A 22,771-nucleotide genomic window follows, 5' to 3' on the forward strand; every position below is an offset into this window, starting at 1 on the left:
GATTACATATATATGTATATATTTTGTATATATGTTCTTTGTAAACATAACAAAATTTAGGTTTTTTTTGTTACAAACAGATGATATGAATAACATGTATACTTCTACAAATGGGACCATAGGAGCGTGCACACGCACACACACACACACACACACACACATGCACGCACGCACGCACGCACACACTAATTTAATGAACCAACAGGTTCATTAAATCCTGTGTTACACAGTGGCTGTCAGTGCAGGCTGCGTTTTTTAGGGGTACAGTGCAGTAGAGAACAGTTTCATAGAGAGAAAGCCTGAAGCCATTCAGAAGCGTGTTTGAGCAGACCCTGTGACACTATAAGTGTTTTCCTCACTACAAGCTTGTTAGCTTAGTCACAAAAATAAATAAATACATAAATAAATAAGTACATAAATTACTATACTGATATTTAACAATATGTCAGAGATTGTACACTATTTACAGAGATCCACACACAGGGAGTGAGAGATTTAAATATTATTGTTGTTGATGTAGTTGTTGTTTTTCCTTTTTGTTTTCTCTTTTTTTGTTGATGTCAGTTTTACTGATAAAAGATTTTACACAGTCTCCCGCTGTTAAACAGCATGACAAAATACGCCCTACTGATTTCATCCTGTTTGTTTTTTTTTTGTTTGTTTGTTTGTTTGTTTTTGGCACTGCACATAGACAGCTAATCATATCTAAAGAGAAAAAAAGAAGAAGGGAGAAAAGAAAAAGAACAATAGGATGCAAAAGAACAATAAAACACTTGTTAGAACAAACACAACAGAAAGATAACCAAGATTCATACACCACAGGTTCCTTATTCCCTCTTGTGTCACTAAATAAACCCTTATCTTTCATGACCGCTTCCCATTTTCCCCTGAAGATGACAGACAGAGGTTGAAACACTGAGAAACTGACCGCTGACAGAGACAAAGGAAGGAAGGAGCTCAGTGTGGATCCTTCTCTCAAGTAGCCCCGTCTCCTCTTGATGGACAAGTCTCGCAGCAAATCAGTCTCCTCTGGGGCATTAGGTGTGAAACCGTCCATTTCAACCCATCATTCCTTCACAGATGGATTTCCTGAAGACTGATCCGCTTTGACGACTGACTATAATGGCACATTCCCAAACATATCCACCTTTCAAATTAAAGAACAGCACAGGAGGGCAGGCACTCTTCCAATACACACACACATGCACACACACACACACACGCACACACACATGCACACACACACATACACAAAGCAAAGAAAGGGGGAAAAAACAGACCCAAGCCAAACTCATCCATCTCATCCAACCAGTGCTGGACACCTTGTATCTTTGTAACTAAATAAGAGACTTACTGATATACAAAACACGTGGACTGGATCAAGTGCAGCAAATCCAGAATGCAGCAAAGGGGCTTTTGACTAAGTACTCACTGACATCAATAATTACGCCTTAATAACGCAGCGCTTCACTGAACAAAATATCTGAGAATGACCAGCCCTGCCTTCTCTACAATCAGCCTGGAATGAGCGCGTGCCGAGAGCATTGCGTTAAAAATGTTGAGAACGAGGGATGAGGCGGAAAAGGGGCTTGCTGGTCGGCCAACGGTGGACTGGGCTGTGAACTCTGCAGTAGGAGTGATTTTGCTCAGTGTGTGGACAGACTGAGAGATGAGGGGCAAAGGGAGGAAGTCTGAACTATTGCTTGGGCAAACAGGGTGACTTTTTTGGGGTAATGGTAAGTGGGATGATCAGGGTTGTCTTCTGGAGGGTGGGGGAAGGATTTGGGTGAGTTGTTGGGGTTGGTTGGGGGTTAATTGAGGCTGGATGTAAGCTGGTCCCTCAGGAGTAGATGGTGATGACCTCACGACCTCCTCCACGTACAAGGAGAACCCGATTGAGACCTTCAGTGAGAACCTCTAGGAACTCCATGTCTGAGAGAGGAGCACAGAGTTAAAGAAACTGGAGAAGTCTCAGTACTAAACCAGACCATTACAGTGTCTCCGAACAATATCAGAAAGCATCCATGACATCACTTGAAACACACACACACACAGATACACAGACATACACACACAAACACACACACACACACACATATATATACTCTCTCTCTCTCTGTCTCACACACAAACACACAAATAAACATAAACACACACACACACACACACACATATATACTCTCTCTCTCTCTATCTCACACACACACACACACACATACGCACACACACACTGTTCGGTTAGTCTCAGTGGTCTATGAGGGGATACAGTTCTCATCTCCTGTCCTGTTTTTGGGCGGCCCAGGCATGTTGAGAAGAACCAGTTTGGCCTCCTGGGACTTTTTGATGATGACTTCATTAAGTCTGAGAGCAGTGTGCATGCGCCTGACGTTGGACTGGTTCCTGAAGGACCAAAACAACACTCACATCACATCAAACTGTCACAACCCCAGTCTAAACATGAACAAACGAGCTTCACGTTTCTCTGGTGGCTCTGTGTTAGTGTTTGTGTTTTTGTTACCATCCCATTAATCATCTACCAATTTAAAACTCCATCCAATCCAGTCCATCCATCCATCTACCCATCCATCCACCCATCCATCTATCCACAAAGATGACTGAGGAGGCGGTCTACCTGTCATGAGCCGTGTGTGTGTGTGTGTGTGTGTGTGTTTGTGTGTGTTTCTGAATACTTACAGGTTCTCCCACTCTCTGCAGCATGGGAGAAAGAAAAAGACAAGGATGAAGAGGAGAATGACAGAGATGGATCTCATAAGTGAATTTACACACAGATGACAGGTCTTCTACAACTCTATAACAGGTGGCAGAGGTGTGTTTAGATATTAAGCCACCAAACAGCATGTGTGTGCGGACTACTGTGACAGTGTACTTATCCATAAATGATATCCAGTTCTTCACAGGAACAATCACATGCAACAATTATTAATAATCAGAAGTCTGGGAGCGAATGTTGTTTTCATGGTAACAAAAGATTTGAGTAAAATCTTACCAACATTTAAACATTTGACTGAAAATGAATGGCTTTTCTAATGAAGCCAGGCAAAGTGGAGTATACAAAGCCAGGTCGTACGGTTTCATGTTGAAGAGGTCTTTGATGCCCTGTGGTGTGGTGGTGCCAGGCGGCTTGGCCTGCTCTCCGTCACACTTGGCCTCGGTCCAGGTCATCTGGACGGTCTCGCCTGGGGTCGGAGCGCCCTCGGTGATGGGGGACTGGGGAGTGGCAGGGGTGGGGGGGTTGGTACTCTTGTCGTGAATTAGCTGCTCCTGTGTGGGCGGGGACACAGTGACAGACTGAGAGGCGGGGCAAATACACACACGTGCACAAACCCACAAACGGAAAGAGCGTCAGGGTAAAAAGAGGAGGAAGGAGACAGAGAAAACTGTTATGGTCATGGAGAGAGACAGAGAAAGAGAAAGAGAGAGAGAGAAAGAGAGAGAGAGAGAGAGAGAGAGAGACAGCAGTTACTGTTGCTCTCTCGTGGTCACTCTGGGCTAAAAAGGCCTCTGAGCAAGCCTTAAAACAGACCTTAAATATATCACAAGCAATGTTTCAACTGAAAGAGAACTGTAAATGAAGAAAACTGGATTTTCCACTACATGAATAAAACAGTGACATGATTGCTCATGTAAGAGTTAGTTTTACCCCTAAATTTCACATGACAACCCTTGAGAAAAAACAAGCTCAAACTTAAATGAAAACATCCCAAAACAAACTCATCTGCACAGGCCTGAGAATTCCAAACTCAGTCCCAGGTGTTTTTCTCTGTTCAGGATAAACCAGAGAGCTGGTCTAGCGTAACCGTAAACAATGAATAGAAAAGCAGCGTAACATTCTCCATCACCCACAGCTACATACGAGCCATTCACAGCTTTTAACACATAACACGCGACTATATCAAAACCTCTAAATGTGAAGACATGCTGAAAAAAGAGAGTAGAGAGAAAGACTGAGCTTTCTGTGGCTGTACTGCACACAGGAAAATACATCTCTAAGGGACACGCACACTAAATGTCAAAATGTCAATCAATGCATGTCAAGGCGAGGTCTTCCTCTGTGATAACATACTGTTGCTGAATTAATCTTCTGCCACAGAGCCGGCGTGCAGAAATCTGTGTTTGACGTATAAATTAGGAAAGAGTGGCAGGCTCATCTTTTTCCGATTTGTGACCACGCTGGGGTGCAGGCAGAGAAGAGATGTGTGGTCTAATGAGGTGCAGGTGCTGAAAACGAACTGTATTGAGCACTAATTACTGATGACTGATTTTAGTGGGAACAGACAGTACCTCCTCCTCAGGTTTCTCCTCCTTGCTGCTGCTCCCGGCCGGCTCCTCCGTCACGCTCAGCTGGGTGGTGACTGCGGCTGGGTTCTTACGGCGGATGGATCCGCGGGAACTGTCTGTGATGCTCTGAATCTAAAGGTAAAGACACACACACACAAACACACAAAAAAATGGTCCCAAAATTCACTGCTATTTTAATAACCAAAGCTCTGCCAAGGCTGAGGGAACTTTCTAGAGATGTTTGCATCACTATAATAGTCATAAGAGTTCTTTTTGTGATGAGAATTGGATGGCTATGTAGTTCTGATTTTCCCTCAACGTTCTTGCATGTGTATCTGGTCTGATACTGAACTTAGTAGTGGCACTTCTTAAGGGTTATATGCTTGGTTTGTATTCTGCCTGTCTTGGGAGTCACTTTGGATAAAAAGCATCTGCTAAATGAATAAATGCAAATGCTTTAGGTTTGATTCAAACAAGCAGCAGCACAACTGCTAGTGCTAAGTGTCACTGAAGGCGAAGAGGAATTGAAATATAAATGGGTATTGTTATTACTGTTGTTGTTGGTTGAGGTGGTGCTGTTAGAGGGTGTGTTTATGTGTGTCTATGGCGGAGTCTTACCTCACGCTCGCGCTCTGTCTTGGTGAGGTTGATCTGTTTCAGAATCTGAGAACGCTGCTCCATCATAAGGGTCTTCTCATAGGTGTAGGCTGAGATATCACTGTCGTGCTAAGAGAGAAGATTCCAGAAAACACCACTAGTAAGAGACGGAGAGATGGACAAAACTGAGAAAGAAGTCAAAATCGGACGTTTGAAGTTCTCACCATCTCAACGACTTCCACCTCAGCGTCGATACGGAGATGGTAGAGGAAGGTGGTCAAATCCTTCTTCATCTGGATGCTGTTATCGTCCATCTGAGCCACGGTGAAGATACGCATCTTACACTTCCTCCACACCTGTCCCAGAGCACAGAGGAGGACAGTCTCAAAGCTGGGTCAGCTGCTACCATCAACCCTCTTACACTCCATCTCCATTACAGCCATAATTCTAAACCAGAAACCTTTTAAAAATATCCCCTTCTCTCTACACCAAGGACGTTTTTTTATAGTTTCCCTTTTCCACTGAACACATCTGTCACTATTTATCCTTCTTCAGACTGTCATTCAAATAAAACTCAGTATGCTCAGTAGACCAATCATGAGGTGCTATTTACTCACGTTGGTTTTCCTGTTTAGTCCCAGCTAAACTTCATAACTTCAGGACGTGACAGTGTAACATGTGTTATGTTAATGGATCATTTTGAATTTTAAATCTATTAAAATGGGTGCCATAAAGGGTAATACCAGGCCTATTACAAAGTAACTAATAGTCTATTACAGTGTTATAACTGTGCTCTGACTGTGTTTATAGATTTACCTTGTGCTGGCGGAGGAGGAAGGGCAGCAGCATGAGCATTCCTCCGTCATGGACAATCCACCATACATCTATGTGCCCCTCTGTGAAACGCTCGCCGTTAGACGGGAACGCAGCGATGTTTTTGGGCACCAGCAGGGCAAGGCTGGCAGCAGTGGTCTCCCTCACCAACTCTGAAAAGATGCCAAGCATTTATTTTAAGAAATGTTTAACCAATAAAGGCACTGTTTGGATCATCAAGTTAACTGTAATTGCATGAATATATGGTATCTAAACTCACAGACACTGGCACTAAAATTCAGATTTTTCATACCAGAAACACAAAAGAAAAACCAGCTGGCCTGGACAAGAGACAATATTTTCATTTCATAGTCAAACACCTGTACAGCTCTTTCTCTGGCTCTCTCTCTGTACATGTCAGTCTCTCTCCCTCCCTGTCTCTCCCTCTCTTTCTCTTTCAGCCCTTATATCTGTATCAGGTTTTAGCACTGGCAAGCTGAGGACTGTTGTGCATACTGAGGGCGGTGAAGTGGACCTTATTAGAAAACGAGATAAGAGAGAGGGTTAAAAGAGCACTTATGTCCCATCAGGGAACACTGACACAGCTTCAACACCACTCTTCTAATCAGCCTTTCAAACTCACCCGTTCCCCTCTCATAAATATGTATCAAACCTCCATGCCGAAATTACACATTTCTGTCAACTCATCATTTGTGGAGCTGTAGCTGAAAAAAAGACACATGTTTTCCCACAAAGGCTGTGTCACACACAGATATTCCTGCTCACCTAGAAAGTTCCTCCAGTTTTGGTGATCCTCGGGTTGTTTCCAGTTGCGTGGCCAGCTAACCAGTACACAGTTGTGCTGTAAACCTCCGAGGCCTCCTGCCTGGAGGAGATGGGACGTAGCATCTCGAATGTTGGAGGAGATGACCACCTGACAGAAACCCTTCACCTTCTCAGTCTCCATCAGTTTACGGAGAGACTAGAGAGACAGAGAGAGAGAGAGAGAGAGAGAGAGAGAGAGAGAGAGAGAGAGAGAGGGAGGGAGAAAGTGACAGCATTGATCTGATGACCTTAAACTGACTGGGAACCACTAGCGCTAGAACACAAATGCTTCACAATCTTGAACACTGTTGTTGTAAAATGACTAAAATTGTCCTGACCTGTGTAAAGTGTAAAGTGTAAAGTGTGTGGTGCCAGTCTTACCTGTTCAGCCTGCTGGGCCTGTGGGTGGTTGTCCAGGTAGGTGCCCTCCAGGGCAGTGCCCACGATAGTCAGGCCCTTCCCTGCTTTAAGCTGACTGGTCAATGACAAGAGGCGTGGCTGCTCCACATTCTGCTCTGCATCCACACTGACCAACACCAGCAACTGAGGCCTAGAGAGAGAGAGAGAGTGAGCAGGAGGAAGACAGCAGCAAGACAGCTGCACTCATAAGCACAGGAGAAATGTGTGTGTGAAATTAGGAAATTGTGGTTTTACTAATGAGAATGTCTCATCTGTTATATGGAAGATACAGCTGTGCTCATCAATGTTTCAGATGTGTGTGTGCATGTGTGTGCGTGTGTGTGTGTGTGTTTTCTGACCCTCACCTCCAGTTCTTGGTGTGTGGTGGCCCCTCCTCCAGTCTCATGAGAGCGAATCGGGCGGCACTCAGGGACAGCCCACGTATCCCATCACCCCACTCTTTCTCCGCCCTATCAACAGACCGTACCACAGTCACACTGACCGTCTGACACCACAGAGACCTTAAAACCCATAATCCCCTCCTGCTGCGTTTGCACGATCCAGTCTTGACCATTTGTCTTTGTTACGTGTTTCCCCAAACCCAACTGTCCTCCAACAGGTTTAAAGAGTAAAGTGGAGAAACAAATGAAATCTGGGGAACGAGCAGTGACTCAGGCCAGGCTTAGGGGATTACTGGGGACTGAGAAATCCCCTTCACACTGAAGCCCAAAACTCAATTGCAATCAGTCCCCAGGGTCATGGCCCACTCACCCGCGGAACTCGATGTACTTGTAGATGCAGCCTGCGATCGCCATGGCAACGATGGCGTAGTACCAGGAGCAGATGAACATGAGCGACAGACACAGACTCATGCCCAGGAAGGACAGAGCCCTGCGGGAAGACAGAGAGAGAGAGAGAGAAAGACAGAAAGAGAGAGAGAGAGAGAGAGAGAGCAAGTGTGTTGCATTCAAAAGCTCTTAAAAACGCCAAACACGACAGTGCAACAACGTTTACTTACACGTCTCGACACAGAAAGCATATCCAAAAAGCTCTGCATATTAAAAAAAAACATCCACTTGCCAACTACATCCTCAACATGACTAACCACATCTTTTCAAACATCTAAATCCTTTTCTCCCTGTGAATGTGCATAGTCACTCTCAATCACCCACTGAAAATCACTCTCTACATCACACACAATGACACACTGACCTTTACAGGTGTCTGATGGTGTACAGTGTTCACACTAAAGCTCAGGCGCCATAGATTTTAATGAATATTAACGCACAAATTCAGAGCAAAATTAATTTACTGACTTGATATTCAGAAGCTATTTTATTGGTTGATTCCTTGTTATGAGGGATTTTATCATTGCTTGGTTCCTTCTGACTGTAAGTGGCTCCACTGACATTTAAAAGCCAACTCTCAGAAGGGACTGTCTTATTCAGCAAAGACAGGTCATTGGAGAGAGCATTGCCAGCTATGCACTAACCCCAGGAATGCCCCCTCTCTCCACACTTGTCCCTCCTTTTCCTGTTCCAGATGGCATACTGTGCATTAGTTTGATTGACAGTTGAGCTTACCAATGGTAGAACTTAAAGCGAGGTCTCCAGTTGGGTGTTCTGAGCAAGGTTTGTAAGGCACAAGCCAAGTTTACAAACATGTAGCACATTAGAAAGAACCTGTAAGAACATAAAAAGGTAAACAACAGCAGCAACAAAAACAACGGCAACAAAACACATTCAAAGCACATTCAGCAGTCAGGACTATGGTGCGATGGTGAATAGATGAAATAGGTTTGCTGGTCTGGACAACAGCAAATAAAAAAACACGTTGTTAAACAAGCTGCATATTATCTGGCAGGTGGATTTATCATGTTTTCAGAGCTAATCAAAGTGTTGTCAACAATGGTCTCATGTATGTGTGTGTACGTTTTGTTTGTGTGTGAGAGAGCGAGAGAAAGAGTGTGCGTATGTGTGTGTGTGTGTGTGCGCGCGTGTGTGCACGTGTGTGTGTGTGTGTGTGCATGTGTGTGTGTGTGCACGTGTGTGTGCGTGTGTGGTGTCAATGACACTCACATGGAGAGGATTGGAGCGACAGAGTCAAGAGAAGCAATGAGAATTCCACTCTCACAGATAGTGGCAGTCAGGAGCAGAGCCCAGGTTGGCTCTCCATTAGCTTTCCCATGACCAAACACCTGTATAGAAACACACACACACACACACACAGAGCAAAACAGTTGTTTTAGTATGAGTCTGAACTACTAGACATCCCAAGAAATTATATATATGTGTGTGTGTGTGTGTGTGTGTGTGTGTTTCTGTACAGGTGTGTGTGTAGTTTCACTCACTCTCAGGAATGGCACTATGCCATCACGGGCGATAGCTTGCAGGAGGCGTGGGGCGCCCGTCAGACTCTGTAGCCCCGCCCCACAGGTGGAGAAGAAAGAGCCGAACACAATGACCCACGGAGACGGCCAGGCCAGTGTACCTATGACCAAGTTCCCTCTGACTGCCTCACCAAACCTGCCACACACACACACACACACACACACACACACACACACACACACGCACACGCAAAGAGAGAGAAAGAACTCATACTAGACTCATACTCTTTAACTCAACCTGCTATACCAAACCTGCCAAACACAGTGACAGCAACAAAACCAGATTCTCTGTCAGTAAGCCTGTCACACAGAAGAACTACAGAATCATTTTTTACTAAATCTGGCAAATACCAAACCTACACCACACCTTTTCTAAATTCTCAAATACACAAAGATATCACAAAACCAAACCTGAACAGACACCTCCTGAATTCTCACGACATCGCTGAACATTTTAAACAAATCCTAAAACTTTGTAACAAAACACACTTTATTAAACCTGCTAAAAACAGATGAAACATCAAATTATGCTCCAAACCTGACAGAAGTACAGAGAGAAACTCTCTGTATTTACAACAAGTATTTATTGTGATGATGATGATTATTAATACTAATTAATACTAATACTAATACTACTACTAATAATAACAATAATAACAATAACAACAACAATAATAATAATAATACTAAACATCCTCATTTGATGAAACACAGAACAAGTTCACTCCCCACCACTACAGAGGACTGAAGATAGATCAGTTAAATCTTCATCTAATTACTCTCCTCAGATTTTTCCACAGTTTTCCATTATTAAATACCCACAAAATATCCAGTGAAGCCATTCATCAAACATCTTGAAATTTAAACACAGGGCAAAATCGATATCATGCATTTAATTAAATCAAATGCAGTTCTGCGTAGAAAAAAAAGATTATCCTTTTTCCATAAGAAAGACATGAAGATAACATGAAAGAGCATAGAAGAGAGGAGAGGAGAAGAGACTTACTTATCCCTTAGTACTGTTCCCTCAATGCAGGCCCCAAACAACACCACTGAGGACATGTCTGATCAGACCAGTCAAAGAGAGACAAACACGGAGCCAAGAACTTTCATATTTACTCATCACTCCTTACTCCTTTAGGACATGACAGTTCTGAGAGCAGCAAATATTTTGCTTGATGCCTTGACACATGTCTAGGTGCTGAAAATGTAGCCTTTTTTGAAGCAACTGCGTATCAGTGGCAAATAAAGTGATGCTATGTTGTAGGGTTGAATGTTTCCACCAGGGGGCAGCAGTGAGAGGAGCATGTGAAGGATACAGATGAATGAAGTGGTGGTGATGGCCATGATGGTGCCGATGGGGATGGACTTCTGAGCATCCCGTAGGTCACCAGAGCGGTTAGAGCCAGCCATGATCCCTGTTATACACACACACACACACACACACACACACACACACACGCACACACACACGCACACAAATACACAGACACACATGCACGCACAGAAAAACACACACATGAGCACAAACACACACACACACACACACACACACACACACACACACACACGCATGCACGCACGCACGCACACGCACACGCACACGCACACGCACGCACACGCACGCACACGCACACGCACACACGCACACACACACACGCACACACACACACACACAGAAGAGTGTTTTCAGATATTAATAAAACAATATAGCTGCCTGAGCGGGTTTATGTATATTCATACCAATCATATGAGCATTTAATCCATATTTAATCATTAATCTATGGTTCTTGATATCCCCTGAGGGACATTTTCACTGACCTGTGACTGAGGGGAAATAAATTCCCACCAGCAGGGTGAAGAAGCTGGTGATGTCAGCCAGCACATAACGGTTAGTGTTAGTGGGCGTGGTGTCGGGGTCCTCTACTGAAGACAGTCCAGTCTTCTCTATGTATGACCCCTTCTCCATATAATTACCAAACAGGTTCTCTGAGTGTCAGAGAAGGAGAGAGACAGAGAAAGAGAGAGAGAGAGAGAGAGAGAGAGAGACTTTTTTAGACTTTAACAATAACTTTATTGGTACATTGGCACCAATAATTTCATTTCATCTTTCAGTTACACGCACAAGCAGTCTGTTTGTTAGGTTGGTTTGCAGTAAAAAAAACAAGCAGAGAGAGAGGGAGAGAGGGAGTGAGAGAGAGCGAGAGAGAGAGAGAGAGAGAGAGAGAGAGAGAGAGAGATTAAGACAGAGACAGAATAAGAGAGAGACACAAAGAGAGAGAGAGTGAGAGAAAGAGTCAGAGAGAGAGAGAGAGAGAGGCAGGGAGAGAAAAACAGAAGGAAAATGAAGCTTGAGGGGGCAGCATAAGTTTATGTACTGGGAAGAAGATGAATGTATGTAATTTTAATACCCTTAAGGGCTCTAGGCTACACTTTGACTGTGTATGAACTGAAAGAAACGCAACACGTCATTAGATATGAATCACTTCACTTAAAGACTTGGTGTGTGACTGTGTTTGTATGAGTACGTGTGTGTGTGCGCATGTGTGTGTGCGTAAGTGTATGTGTGTGTACTGTTGCATTCCTTTGTACACACTCCTTTGTTGTGTTTGTTGTGTTTACCTGAGCACCCAGGAATGAGCATACCAATATATTTGCATATGTTATTACATTCGTGTGTGCTTGTGTATGTGCGTATGTGTGTGTAAGTGTATGTGTGTGTACTGTTGCATTCCTTTGTACACACTCCTTTGCTGTGTTTACCTGAGCACTCAGTAATGAGCATACCAATATATCTGTTATTACATTTGTATGTGTGTGTGTGTGTGTGTGTGTGTGTAACCTTTCAGAATGCCGCTGGTAACTCCGGGTATGCCTTGGATCTCTGAGATGTTGTTGTTAATGAAATAGTCATCACAGGTAGCATTGAGGAACTCTGAGTCACAGAAGAGCCTCCACAGTTTGGTGGTGACTGTAACGTTGTCTCGCTCAATCACTTTGGCGCACACATCAAAGCCCTTCCACACCAGTGTCCTGTTCCCCAGCACACATACCCTGCAAGAGGGACACATTCCATCTACCCTCAGACAAACTCCCAAACTCCCAACTGTTCACTATGTGTGGTCACACATGTTGGACAAATGCAAACACCAGCTCATAACTGAATAGCTATAATGCTTACACAATATATCCCCTTTACAAAGCTTCACATATCACAAGGCAACATACAGCAAGATTTTAAGAGCTTTCTGTACTGGCTAGAAATGCTAGCATGGGCAGAGTTTAATAACACAACTTTTGATTAGCACAAAATTCAGCGCCTCTGCTAACAGTTAGCCACGTTAGCGCTTTTCCGTGAGCATCAAATAAGGGATCTTACGGGAAGACCGGGGGCTCGAAGGCCGTTTTGATGACGCCGGCATAAACAGCCAGGATGGAACAGATGACGCAGGCCAGGAAAACCAACGCCAGCTTATTGACATACTTCACTCCCACAAACACCACCAATGCCATGAAACTTAGCACAATGGTGCCGTAGACGCGCATGTTATTCAACATGGCCGCCTCAGCCTCTGGACCCTCCAAACCCTCCATCTTAAAAATGGCTGCCTGAGGCACTATATAGATCTGAGAGAGAGAGAGAGAGAGAAAGGCAGAAAAAAGAAAAGGAGAGGACAGCGAAAAAAAAGGGAAAGACTAAATGAGAGGGAGAAAAACAGGGAAGTCGAAGAGGAGTTCAAAGTGTTAATGAGCAAGTGAAAATACAGAAAACCTTAACGAGCAAGAAAGGGGGGGGGGGCTGAGAGAGAGAAAGAAAAAAGATAGAGAGAGAGAGACTGAGAGAGAGAGTGGGAGAGAGCGAGTAAGAGAGAGAGAGAGGAAAGGGAGCGGAGAGAAAGACAGAAACACCAATTATCTCCCCTCAAATGAATAGCCAGTAAAACACACATGAATGAGCTGCATTGGCCACTAATTGAACTACCCAAGCATAGAATTAATAGACTGAATTACCTACAATTAATGCACATTAGAGCTACATCTAAAAATAGTCTCACGATATCAGGGGCCATAACGTCTCTCAGTCCATATTTCATGGCCCTTTTTCTAGATTTAGAAGTCTTGGTTTATACGGAATTACACAATAAAGATCACAAAGCTGGTTAAACTAATTTTTACTCTTCAGAACTGTGAGATGGATAAATTATGGCATAACCTCACACTAGTGTAATATTCTTCTGACACGCTACACACACACACACACCACACACACACACGCACAAAAAGCTGATGGCCTTTGTTATATCAGTATGCAGTTTTACATGGCAGGTTTAAGGTCATATAAACCTTAGCTGTCTTAAAATAGAAGTCTTTGTGATTCTTCCAACCCCCTGTTAGAGGGATAAACTTTTACTCAAATCTGCCTTTCACACAGCCCCGTCCTTCCTGTGCAGGAGCAGGGAGGGATTTGAATTTTACAATAGAAGTTAAGCCTTTGCACTCTCTCCCAGAAGAGACGGATTTAACCCAGAAGAAAGATCAACTTCAGTCCATTCAAACAGAAAGAAGTGTGGAGAGGAAGACGTGAGTGAAGACATGAGACTGGCCCCTGTCTCCAGCTCACATTACACTGGCCCTACTCCAGCCACACACTAATGCTCAATCTCCAAAATGAACCGTTTTCAGGGTGAGAGAGAGAGAGAGAGAGGGAGATATCAAAAAGAGAAGGGGCATAGAAAGATGGAGAAAGAGAGGGTTAGAGGTTAAAATGACAGAAAAAGAGGAGAGATAAAGAAACATTTCATGTGAGGAAGTAAGACAGGGGAGACAATTACCAGTGGAAAATAGAATAAGAGAGAACGGAAGGATACACAGAGAGAGGACACATTGAAGACATAAAACAAGAGGGAGAGAGAGAGAGAGACAGACAGACAGACAGAGAGAGAGAGGCCAAAGATTACAGAGAGGAGAGCAGAAGCAGGGAAGAGGACCTCATCTCACATAAACACACACACACACACACACACACACACAGAGCGAGGTTTTTCCAAATCTCTCACCAGCAGGATCTCAATGCAACCCAGGATATACATGGCTCCAGCGAAGGTGGTGCCCAGATAGAAGCAAATGCCCACAGCACCACCAAACTCTGGTCCCAATGAACGTGAGATCATGTAGTAGGAGCCTCCGGCTGACAAAGAGAATAAGAATAACACTTACTGACAATTTCCAAAGAAGGGGTGAAATGAGAGCATTCGATTAGAATTATTAGCCTGAAAACAAGCTCATGTGCATTCCCAACACTGATACTGATGCTAAACGGCTAATGGTAACCTATTGGCTGAGTGACAGGGAAGGGGAATGATTGAAACCGGTAATTTGCTGTAACCTCTGTTCTCTTCCAATCAGGTGATGAGACTGACTGTGTTATTACATACAATGGCTCAGTCTCGTGAATAGATAAATATAGATCTGTGTGTGCTCTGTGCCTGTCTGGACGTTATACCCCTAGACCCTGTTGCCAGGGTTACGGCGGTGGATGTGCCCACCGTGTCAAGACAAATACAGGGAGTTTAATAAGGATGTTCAGACTCTCTCTCTCTCTCACACACATGCGTGCGCACACAAACACGCACACGCACACGCATGCGCGCACACACACACACACGTGCGCGCACATACACACATGTGTGAAGTTAAGTTCTTACCTGGTACCACTCCATTGGTAGCAATAGCACTCATAGAGATTGCAGTTAGCATGGTCTGAGGAAGAGAGAGAGAGAGAGAGAGGGAGAGACAGCCAGAAAGACAGAGAGACAGAGAATGAGAAAGAGAGAGACTTCATTAGACAAACCGAAAAAATGAAAAATTTACCAACAGCAGGAAATGGCACTCTGTGAGTCAAATAAAAACACTTCGCTGTCTGGTGTGAAGCTAATCCTGAGCCGTGTTCTTCTCCAGAGACAGCAGTAGAACAGAACTACGACAGGTTCTTCAGGGTCTCGGGGTGAACTGAAGGACGACGATACATTAGTGTTCAGCTGAACTGAGAAAGCCTTCAAACTTTCTTGGCTGGAGGTGAAAAAAACTTACAGAGTCAGACTAGTCAACAAGCCAAAAGAGAGGGAGAGGGGGAGCGAGAGAGAGAGAATTCCAGTTGACAGGAGAATCCTTCGACATTGCTGTATGTGATGAGAAGTGACAGTTATAGACACTGAGGGTCAACATGTGTGCTTTTCAAAAACAGAATAGACCACAGAGATGGAGAGGGTGTGTGTGTGTGTGTTTGTGTGTGTGTATACTGTGACTATGTGTAGATAATGACATGTATAAATGTCTCTGCATGCTGTTTATTTTTCTCCTTGTGTGTCTCTTTGTGCATGAGAAAAGACAGAGAGAGAGAGAGAGAGAGAGAGGGAGAGTTTGTGTGCTGATGCCAAGGCATATGAGTGGAAAAGTGATATGCTTTGTATGTGTGAGGACAAATGTGTTTGTGAGAGATAGGGTGACAGACAAACTCACAGAGAGAGAGAATGGGGTGTCGAGAGAGAGAGATAGAATGAGAGAGAGGGAGAGAGAGAAACAGAGAGAGAGAGATGAGTGTGGGGGGGCAGAGTGAAGAGGTTTTGAGAGAGACAGAGTGCAGAATGTTTTAGATGTTGCCATATCTGTTATGATAAACACATGTGTGTGTGTGTGTGTGTACGTATGCGCACGCGTATGTGTGTGTGTGCGTGTTACCTGCAGACACTGGTGAGTGTGGGTGGTGTATTAAGCCTTAATCAGGCAGTAACAGAGTGAGGCTTCACTCTCCAAGGACAGGAGATAAGACAGTAATTGTTTAAATGTTTTATCTGATTTAGGGAGTCTGTGATTCAGACATGAGCAGGTCCTGCCTGACAGCACAACACACACCACATACACACTCTATATGTTCACACAGAGGGGGAGAGAGAGAGAGAAAGAGAGAGAGAGAGAGAGTAAGGTTAAGGATTTATGAGAATGTTTAAGCAGTCATTATGGCCTGGAGTAAAATAGAAAACATATTTCTGATACCAGAGAGGTTCTCTAAGGATGACATGGATCTCTGTGTTACCCATTTCATTACTCAGGCTCTCTCTGTCACACATGCACACACACACACACACACACACACACACACACACACACACACACACTGCACAATCTCTATCACTTCCAAATTCACTGACATCATTCAAGTCACAGAGTCAACCGCCCAATCATGCTGAGAATCAACACACAAGCCCATATGTTGACAAGCTGGCAGTGCTGTCTCTGATTGGCCGATATGGGGCACCAGCTGCTAAAAACATGGCCGAGTACGCCATCTACCCTCCACAGCCAAGAGAAACAGTCATGACAAAAACAGAAGATAATACTGCTCACCAGCATGGCATAGAACAATAGGCAATGCACAGACAGCAGAGAGATAGTCACAAATTAGCATCTTCCTCATAGACCGAGAGAGGCAGATTTGTTTTTTCTCCCCAACACCCGAAATGGACTGTAGCTGAACAAATCTGATGTACCCCCATATTAGGCGTATGCATGCTTACGTTACATTGTTTCAGTTACTGTTTGACGCTGGGCCTACCAAACACAGAGAAACCCGCATCAAGGTTAACCTGCTCTCTGCTGGAAAAGGTAGGACGTTAAAAAGACTTGGATAAGGTTTCTTTGCTTATTTATTTATTTATTTTTGCCCTTGCCCTCACCTAAAATACTCTAAAAGGACACCGTGGCCAGTCATAACCAGCTGTAGCTTTCAGCTCTGCTTTAATAGGTTGTTAATTCTGTGATAAGTCGTTTGGGTCAATGATATGTACAGAGACTGTAGCTGTGTTTTAAACAGCCTGTTTGTGTGTATGTGTGCGTGCGTGAGCCTGCATGTGTGTGTTTATGAGTCTATGTGCATGTTTGTGTATCTGTGTTTAAATGCCAGGCTTTTACATTGCTAAAGCATTCATATTAACTGCAGCAAGTACAAAACCAGTCAAGGTGTGTATGGCTTCTGTGTTACTTAGCAACCATTTGTCAGAGAGATTTAGCTCAGGAGAAAACATGTTTACATGAGCACAAGAGATATGGGAAGCTCATTTTGACATAGCACACACTTTCCGACCGTGACTGTACAAGATAATAAGATATTTTTAGCTCCATCAATACCGAGGGAAATAAAAGGTCCTCAAAGGAAAACAGACCAAAATCTCACACAAAGAGATCTAAACGCTTCTGACCACATTCTTACTGTGCTCAGCAAAGCTTGAATTATTATCATGTCAGTAATGATTGCTAGTGCAAACACAAACAGAAAATTACGGCTGGATAGATGTTTATTTAGGATGGGAGAAAATAGCTGGTTATGAATTAAACATTTCACTGCAGTCACCGGTTGCAAAAAAAAAAAGAAAAAGAAAAAACAAAACAAAACAAACAAAATGAAACAAAACAAAGAAAGGCGATAATCATTTAATTCTCAAGGCCCATGGCAACAGAGGTTTGTTTAGCATGCATGTCCAGACTCATATGCTAATGACGATACCGCTCATCTCCAAATGTCTCATTAATATATCATTAAAAAAGGCTTATACACGGATTGGGAAGGATGAGTCTTTTTCGAACGATGACTTTCTGCTGTGATGTCTATAAAAAGCCTCATTGCTTCCTCTGGTTCCAAGGCAATCTGTTGCCATGAGAGACCATGCTACGACACGTTAGCCACAGCCAACATCTGCCTTGTTAATATCTGAATACAAAACTGCAGTGTCCTGCTGCTGCTTGGTTAGACACGTGCTCCTGCAAATGCATGTGCATACGCACACATACACATGTGTGCACACTCACATACACACACACACACACACACACACACACACACACACACATGCATATACAGATGCATGCACACACACACACGCAGTCACAAACATACACATACATACACACACACGCACTCGCCCTACACATCCATCATGACAACTGTGACAATTATCTTTACAAATGGATATGCACACATATACCCTCTGAAACAATACACACACAAATACACACGCGCGTGTACGTGCGAATGCACACACACACAAACACACACATATGCATATAAGCCACATACACACACGTATACACTCTACACATACAGCATTTCAACTGTGATAAGTGTCCTTACGAATGCATGTGTACACAGATACACACTGAAACAATAAACTTGCACACACAGAAACACACACACTTGATTACGCATTGCTATATTTACCAGGCAAAACGTTGCCCTTATTACAAATATCCTGCACAGATCAGCTTTCAGTACTCTCAAAACATGGGCAGAAAACACGCTTCACTCTCCTCTGAGAAACTTTATGTATTTCAGACCTTACAATTACAGTCTAAACACTGGATCTTCTCCAAACAAGCCAAACAGAGCTGTTGTACTGTGCTATTTACACTCTGACTGGGAACACATTGATTCAGCCTCAGCAAAGAGAAAGAGAGAGAGAGAGAGAGAGAGCAGAGTTCTCAATGTTCTCTATAGAAGTGCAGAAGTAATATTATTTAATCTTTAAAGACCTGTTGGCAACTGCTGGGATCTGGCCATTTCTTAAGGCTATGATCTCTTCAAATGGTACTCTAACAGTGTTCTCAACAGCCATTCCAAGCTGCCAAATGCCAAACAGCACTAAGAGGAACAAAAAACCAAACAAAAAAAACCCCATTCATGATAGCCCCTCCTTTCTCTCTCTCTCTCTCTCTCTCTCTCTCTCTCTCTGGGTGACTGAAAGCCAAAACTGTTAAGAAAGTACTGAGAAGTTACTATCCTTTCCAAAATAAGGTTTTAGGCTTCAGGGAACCATCAAAAGTCAAATGAAAACTAGGCTGCTAGCGACACTTTAGCATTAGCGACATGCTAGCATTTATTTGCTCACTGACCTGAAAAAATAGAAGGGGGTGGGGGAGCTGTATGTTTCGCAGTGACATAAGCTGACACATGGGAGAGATGCTTTTAGTGACTGTGCTTGGTGAGTTGAAAACTTTTTTGGATGTAAGGTATAAACCTCCTCTATGTTTAGCAGAAATGAGCACTAATCTATGCTGTTTCTACATGGCTAAGAATCATTAAATGTGGCACAGCATGAAAAATAACACAAAACTGAAAAGAATTAAGCGAAAGAGAGGAGCGGATGGTTATAAGTTATAAGGATGCATTTTCCTCAAGTCTCCTCGAGCTTTTTCCTGCGAGACTCGTGTTCTGAGTAGTTTGTACCAGAGCTGGTAATGGATGAGTACATGTAGTGTAGCATGCTTTAGTGATTGTGTGCTTCTCTGTGGGGTGAGGGAGTCCTACAGGGAAATGGTAAAAGCAATGATGGTAATGGAAGTGAAAGGCCGTGGAGACGGCGAGTGATTTCAGTGGAGCCTGACACTGGTCCTCTCTGCTCCGTGTTTTCTCTGGGGGTGGCAGTGTATGTTACGTAAGGGGCTCAGGAGAACAGGAGGAGGATCATAGCACAGCTCTGAACCTGTAACGCTTGTGTGTGTGAGTGTGCGTGTGTGTGTGTGAGAGAGAGAGAGATGAATGTAAATGTCGTATGAAAAAAAGCTTTGTTTGTGACATGTCAGGTTGATTCACAGAGAGCAGTGCCACAGAAATATAAGATCTGTGTTCTGCTTGTTTTTCATTGGGTGTATCTTTTCTTCCTCATCCTTATGAATTTCTTTGCGGTTAATCTTGACAAATTTGACATGCATTTGAATTTGTTCACAATCCTGTTTCAGTCACCCAGCCACTGCACAGCCCTTTTGGGATTCAGAGGGACTAAACTGGACCAAATGCCTGTTTGCAATTCCCAGCTTTCCATCTATTCATGAATTCTGCCTCCGTTATGGAACTGGAAATGAAATTGACCCCGTGTTTCAGTATCATAGAAATCCGCATATCTTAGGAGGAAAGAATGACAATGAAAATATGAGAGAGAACATTTTCTCTTTTTTTCCTTTCTTTTTCTTTTCCTTTTTTTCTGGGTGAGTGTATGTGTTGAGCAGAGAAAAGAGTGGGGTAGTGTCTGTGTGCGCGCGCGCATGTGTGTGTGTGTGCGTGTGTATGTAGGCTGTTTGTGAACAGTGAGAGATATAGGAGTGGGAGCTGGTTTGCTATACTGAGGAATTAAAGACTGTCTCTATAAATAGTTCATCCACAGGAGAATCTAGACTACACTCACACAAACAGACAGACAGACACACACACACACACACACACACACACACACACACACACGTGCTAGTTTTCAAATCACATGTTAATATACACATGTGCAGAGAAATTGTTACACATGCATACTGACATGCTCACAGTATGCATGTACACTCCAGATGGTAACACACACACACACACAAAGAGAGAGAGAGAGAGAGAGAGAGAGAGAGACGGACAGGTAGTTAATGTTCTAAGTGTTGAGAGTCTTTTTATCGGCTGCTGCTAATGACACAGTGCAGTGTCAGTGGGAGAGATTATGAGTGGTCCATCAGCGGAAGAGATTAAGTCTCTTTCCTTAAATGAAGCAGAAAAGATAAAATAATGATAAGGATGGGCCCCATGGGTTAAATATCATAAATGTTTAAGACATAAAGTGACAGAATGAGATGAATTTTTCAGATTTCTCAGGTGTTGTTTTGCCCTCCTGCCACAATCTCAGAGAAGGCTAAATACTCCATACAGTGTTATGTAAGCAGCTTTTCTCCATGACGACAGTGTGAAGCGTGAGTGTGTGTTGTGGAGTGTGTGTGTAACACGCACCGTGGAGCAGCACATGAGTACAATAACGAAGGCTTCGATGACTCCTCCTATGCCGACCATCCAGGTCATTCTCAGAAACAGAATCACTCCCAGAATGTTCTGCAGGCAGGGCAGATACACGCCCATCAAAGTTCCCATCCGAGGAGCCTGGGGACACACACACACACACACACACACACACACACACACACACACACAATATATTAGATTAATGCCTGGAAAGACAGATTTCTTTCACTGATGCAGATGCACTTACAGTTCTATCATAGTTATCAAACAGTATCACACATTGTTTATCAGTCAGAATAACAAACATTGTGCATCTGTATGTGTGCATGTGCTTGTGTTTGTGTGTGTGTGTGTGTGTGTGTGCATATGAAAGTGTGCAACTGTTCTGGGTTTAATCTACTGATTGTAAATACGATAATACAATCTCTCTGCTTTTGATTAATGCTGTGCTGGGGGAAAATGAGAGAGAGAGAGAGAGAGGGACGGAGAGAAAGAGAGAGAGAGACAGAGGGAGGGAGAGAGAGAGAGAGAGAGAGAGAGAGAGGGGGAAATTGATCCACTCATGACGAAGGAGATGAATTGTTTGGATTGACATGTTTTTAATCAGCTTTGAGAGACAGGGAAGATAAGCAACCAACAGAGAGAAGCACTGAACATACTAGAAGCCCATTCCTGTTCTCCTTGGAGACAACAAAGACTGAAACCACAAGCACTCATCACAGAAAATACAATATAAACTTCAGTTACCTCTCACCTAAAACCAACCACAGCTATTTAGCACAGGAAACACAACCGCAGGACCAGTGGTCAAGACAGTTCATAATCCTTTGATGTTACTGTGTGTGTGTGTGTGTGTGTGTGTGTGTTTGCATGTGCATGTGCATGTGCATGTGTGTGTATGTGTATGTCCGAGTGTGTGCGTGTGCATGAGTGTATGTGTGTGTGTATGTGTGTGTATGTGGATTGGTGATGGTACTGTAACACACAAGGTCTATGTGCCTGTATGATAAATGGAGAATCTCTCCTCCTGACAGATGAAGGATGCTGGTTTCTAATATCGAAACTGGTCACCCCCTGTAGGTACATATATGTGTGTGAGTGTGTGAGAGAGAGAGAGAGAGAGAGAGAGAGCGAGAAAGAGGGGGAGAGGAAGCAGGAGATTATCACTCTATGTGTGTCTGTGTATGATGGTTTGCTGGTACAGAGATGTTTCTCAGTTTCATGGGTTCTGACTGACTTTCACCCCAAGAAAAAAAGTGCACGATTTTACACGATTTTTTTTTTTGTCATGATGGCTGTATGAATATGGTGAACATCTTTTTAGGGAGGAGAATAAAAAGATTCCTTCTGTTCTCTCATATTAAACTGAAAGCATCAGTGATTTTTAAGCTGACAGGCAATTGGACTGTCCACGCTTGATTAGACACGTATAGGTTCATACTAACACAGTCCATCTACAAGTTGAATTCAGTTCTAACAGAACCAGCTATTTGACTCCAGGATGTATCAGGAATAATAAAAAAAGACATACTCACTGATTTACAGGAGCAGCGTTGTGAAGCATTACTAAATAATAACTAGTAATTGCAGCCATGTAAATAGTAGTGTTCTTTACGCTGCTAGCTGTGATGTAA

At 43.4% G+C, this 22,771-nt stretch overlaps 1 protein-coding gene across 2 annotated transcripts in view; it reads right to left on the bottom strand.

The window, feature by feature from the left end:
* Positions 1–1,840: 1,840 nt before the first annotated feature.
* The window catches only part of slc12a5a (solute carrier family 12 member 5a), a 107,483-nt gene continuing 86,552 nt past the window's right edge, over positions 1,841–22,771 (bottom strand). The window contains exons 4-26 of one of the 2 annotated variants that reach the window (XM_030776493.1): positions 21,129–21,275; positions 15,028–15,082; positions 14,380–14,510; positions 12,702–12,949; positions 12,165–12,376; positions 11,144–11,311; positions 10,642–10,740; positions 10,329–10,386; positions 9,284–9,458; positions 9,012–9,130; positions 8,517–8,615; positions 7,705–7,824; positions 7,299–7,403; positions 6,916–7,084; positions 6,496–6,691; positions 5,713–5,882; positions 5,121–5,252; positions 4,918–5,025; positions 4,303–4,431; positions 3,089–3,282; positions 2,695–2,709; positions 2,267–2,400; positions 1,841–1,932 (exon numbers count right to left, since the gene is read on the bottom strand). In XM_030776493.1, coding sequence (XP_030632353.1) covers positions 1,841–1,932; positions 2,267–2,400; positions 2,695–2,709; positions 3,089–3,282; positions 4,303–4,431; positions 4,918–5,025; positions 5,121–5,252; positions 5,713–5,882; positions 6,496–6,691; positions 6,916–7,084; positions 7,299–7,403; positions 7,705–7,824; positions 8,517–8,615; positions 9,012–9,130; positions 9,284–9,458; positions 10,329–10,386; positions 10,642–10,740; positions 11,144–11,311; positions 12,165–12,376; positions 12,702–12,949; positions 14,380–14,510; positions 15,028–15,082; positions 21,129–21,275 — 3,075 coding nt within the window. Of the gene's footprint in view, positions 1,933–2,266; positions 2,401–2,694; positions 2,710–3,088; positions 3,310–4,302; positions 4,432–4,917; positions 5,026–5,120; positions 5,253–5,712; positions 5,883–6,495; positions 6,692–6,915; positions 7,085–7,298; positions 7,404–7,704; positions 7,825–8,516; positions 8,616–9,011; positions 9,131–9,283; positions 9,459–10,328; positions 10,387–10,641; positions 10,741–11,143; positions 11,312–12,164; positions 12,377–12,701; positions 12,950–14,379; positions 14,511–15,027; positions 15,083–21,128; positions 21,276–22,771 lie in introns of both variants that reach the window. The other variant, XM_030776492.1, reaches the window with a different exon arrangement.

This window comes from Chanos chanos, chromosome 6 (assembly GCF_902362185.1).
Source record: "Chanos chanos chromosome 6, fChaCha1.1, whole genome shotgun sequence".
Classification (NCBI taxonomy): Eukaryota; Metazoa; Chordata; class Actinopteri; order Gonorynchiformes; family Chanidae; genus Chanos; species Chanos chanos.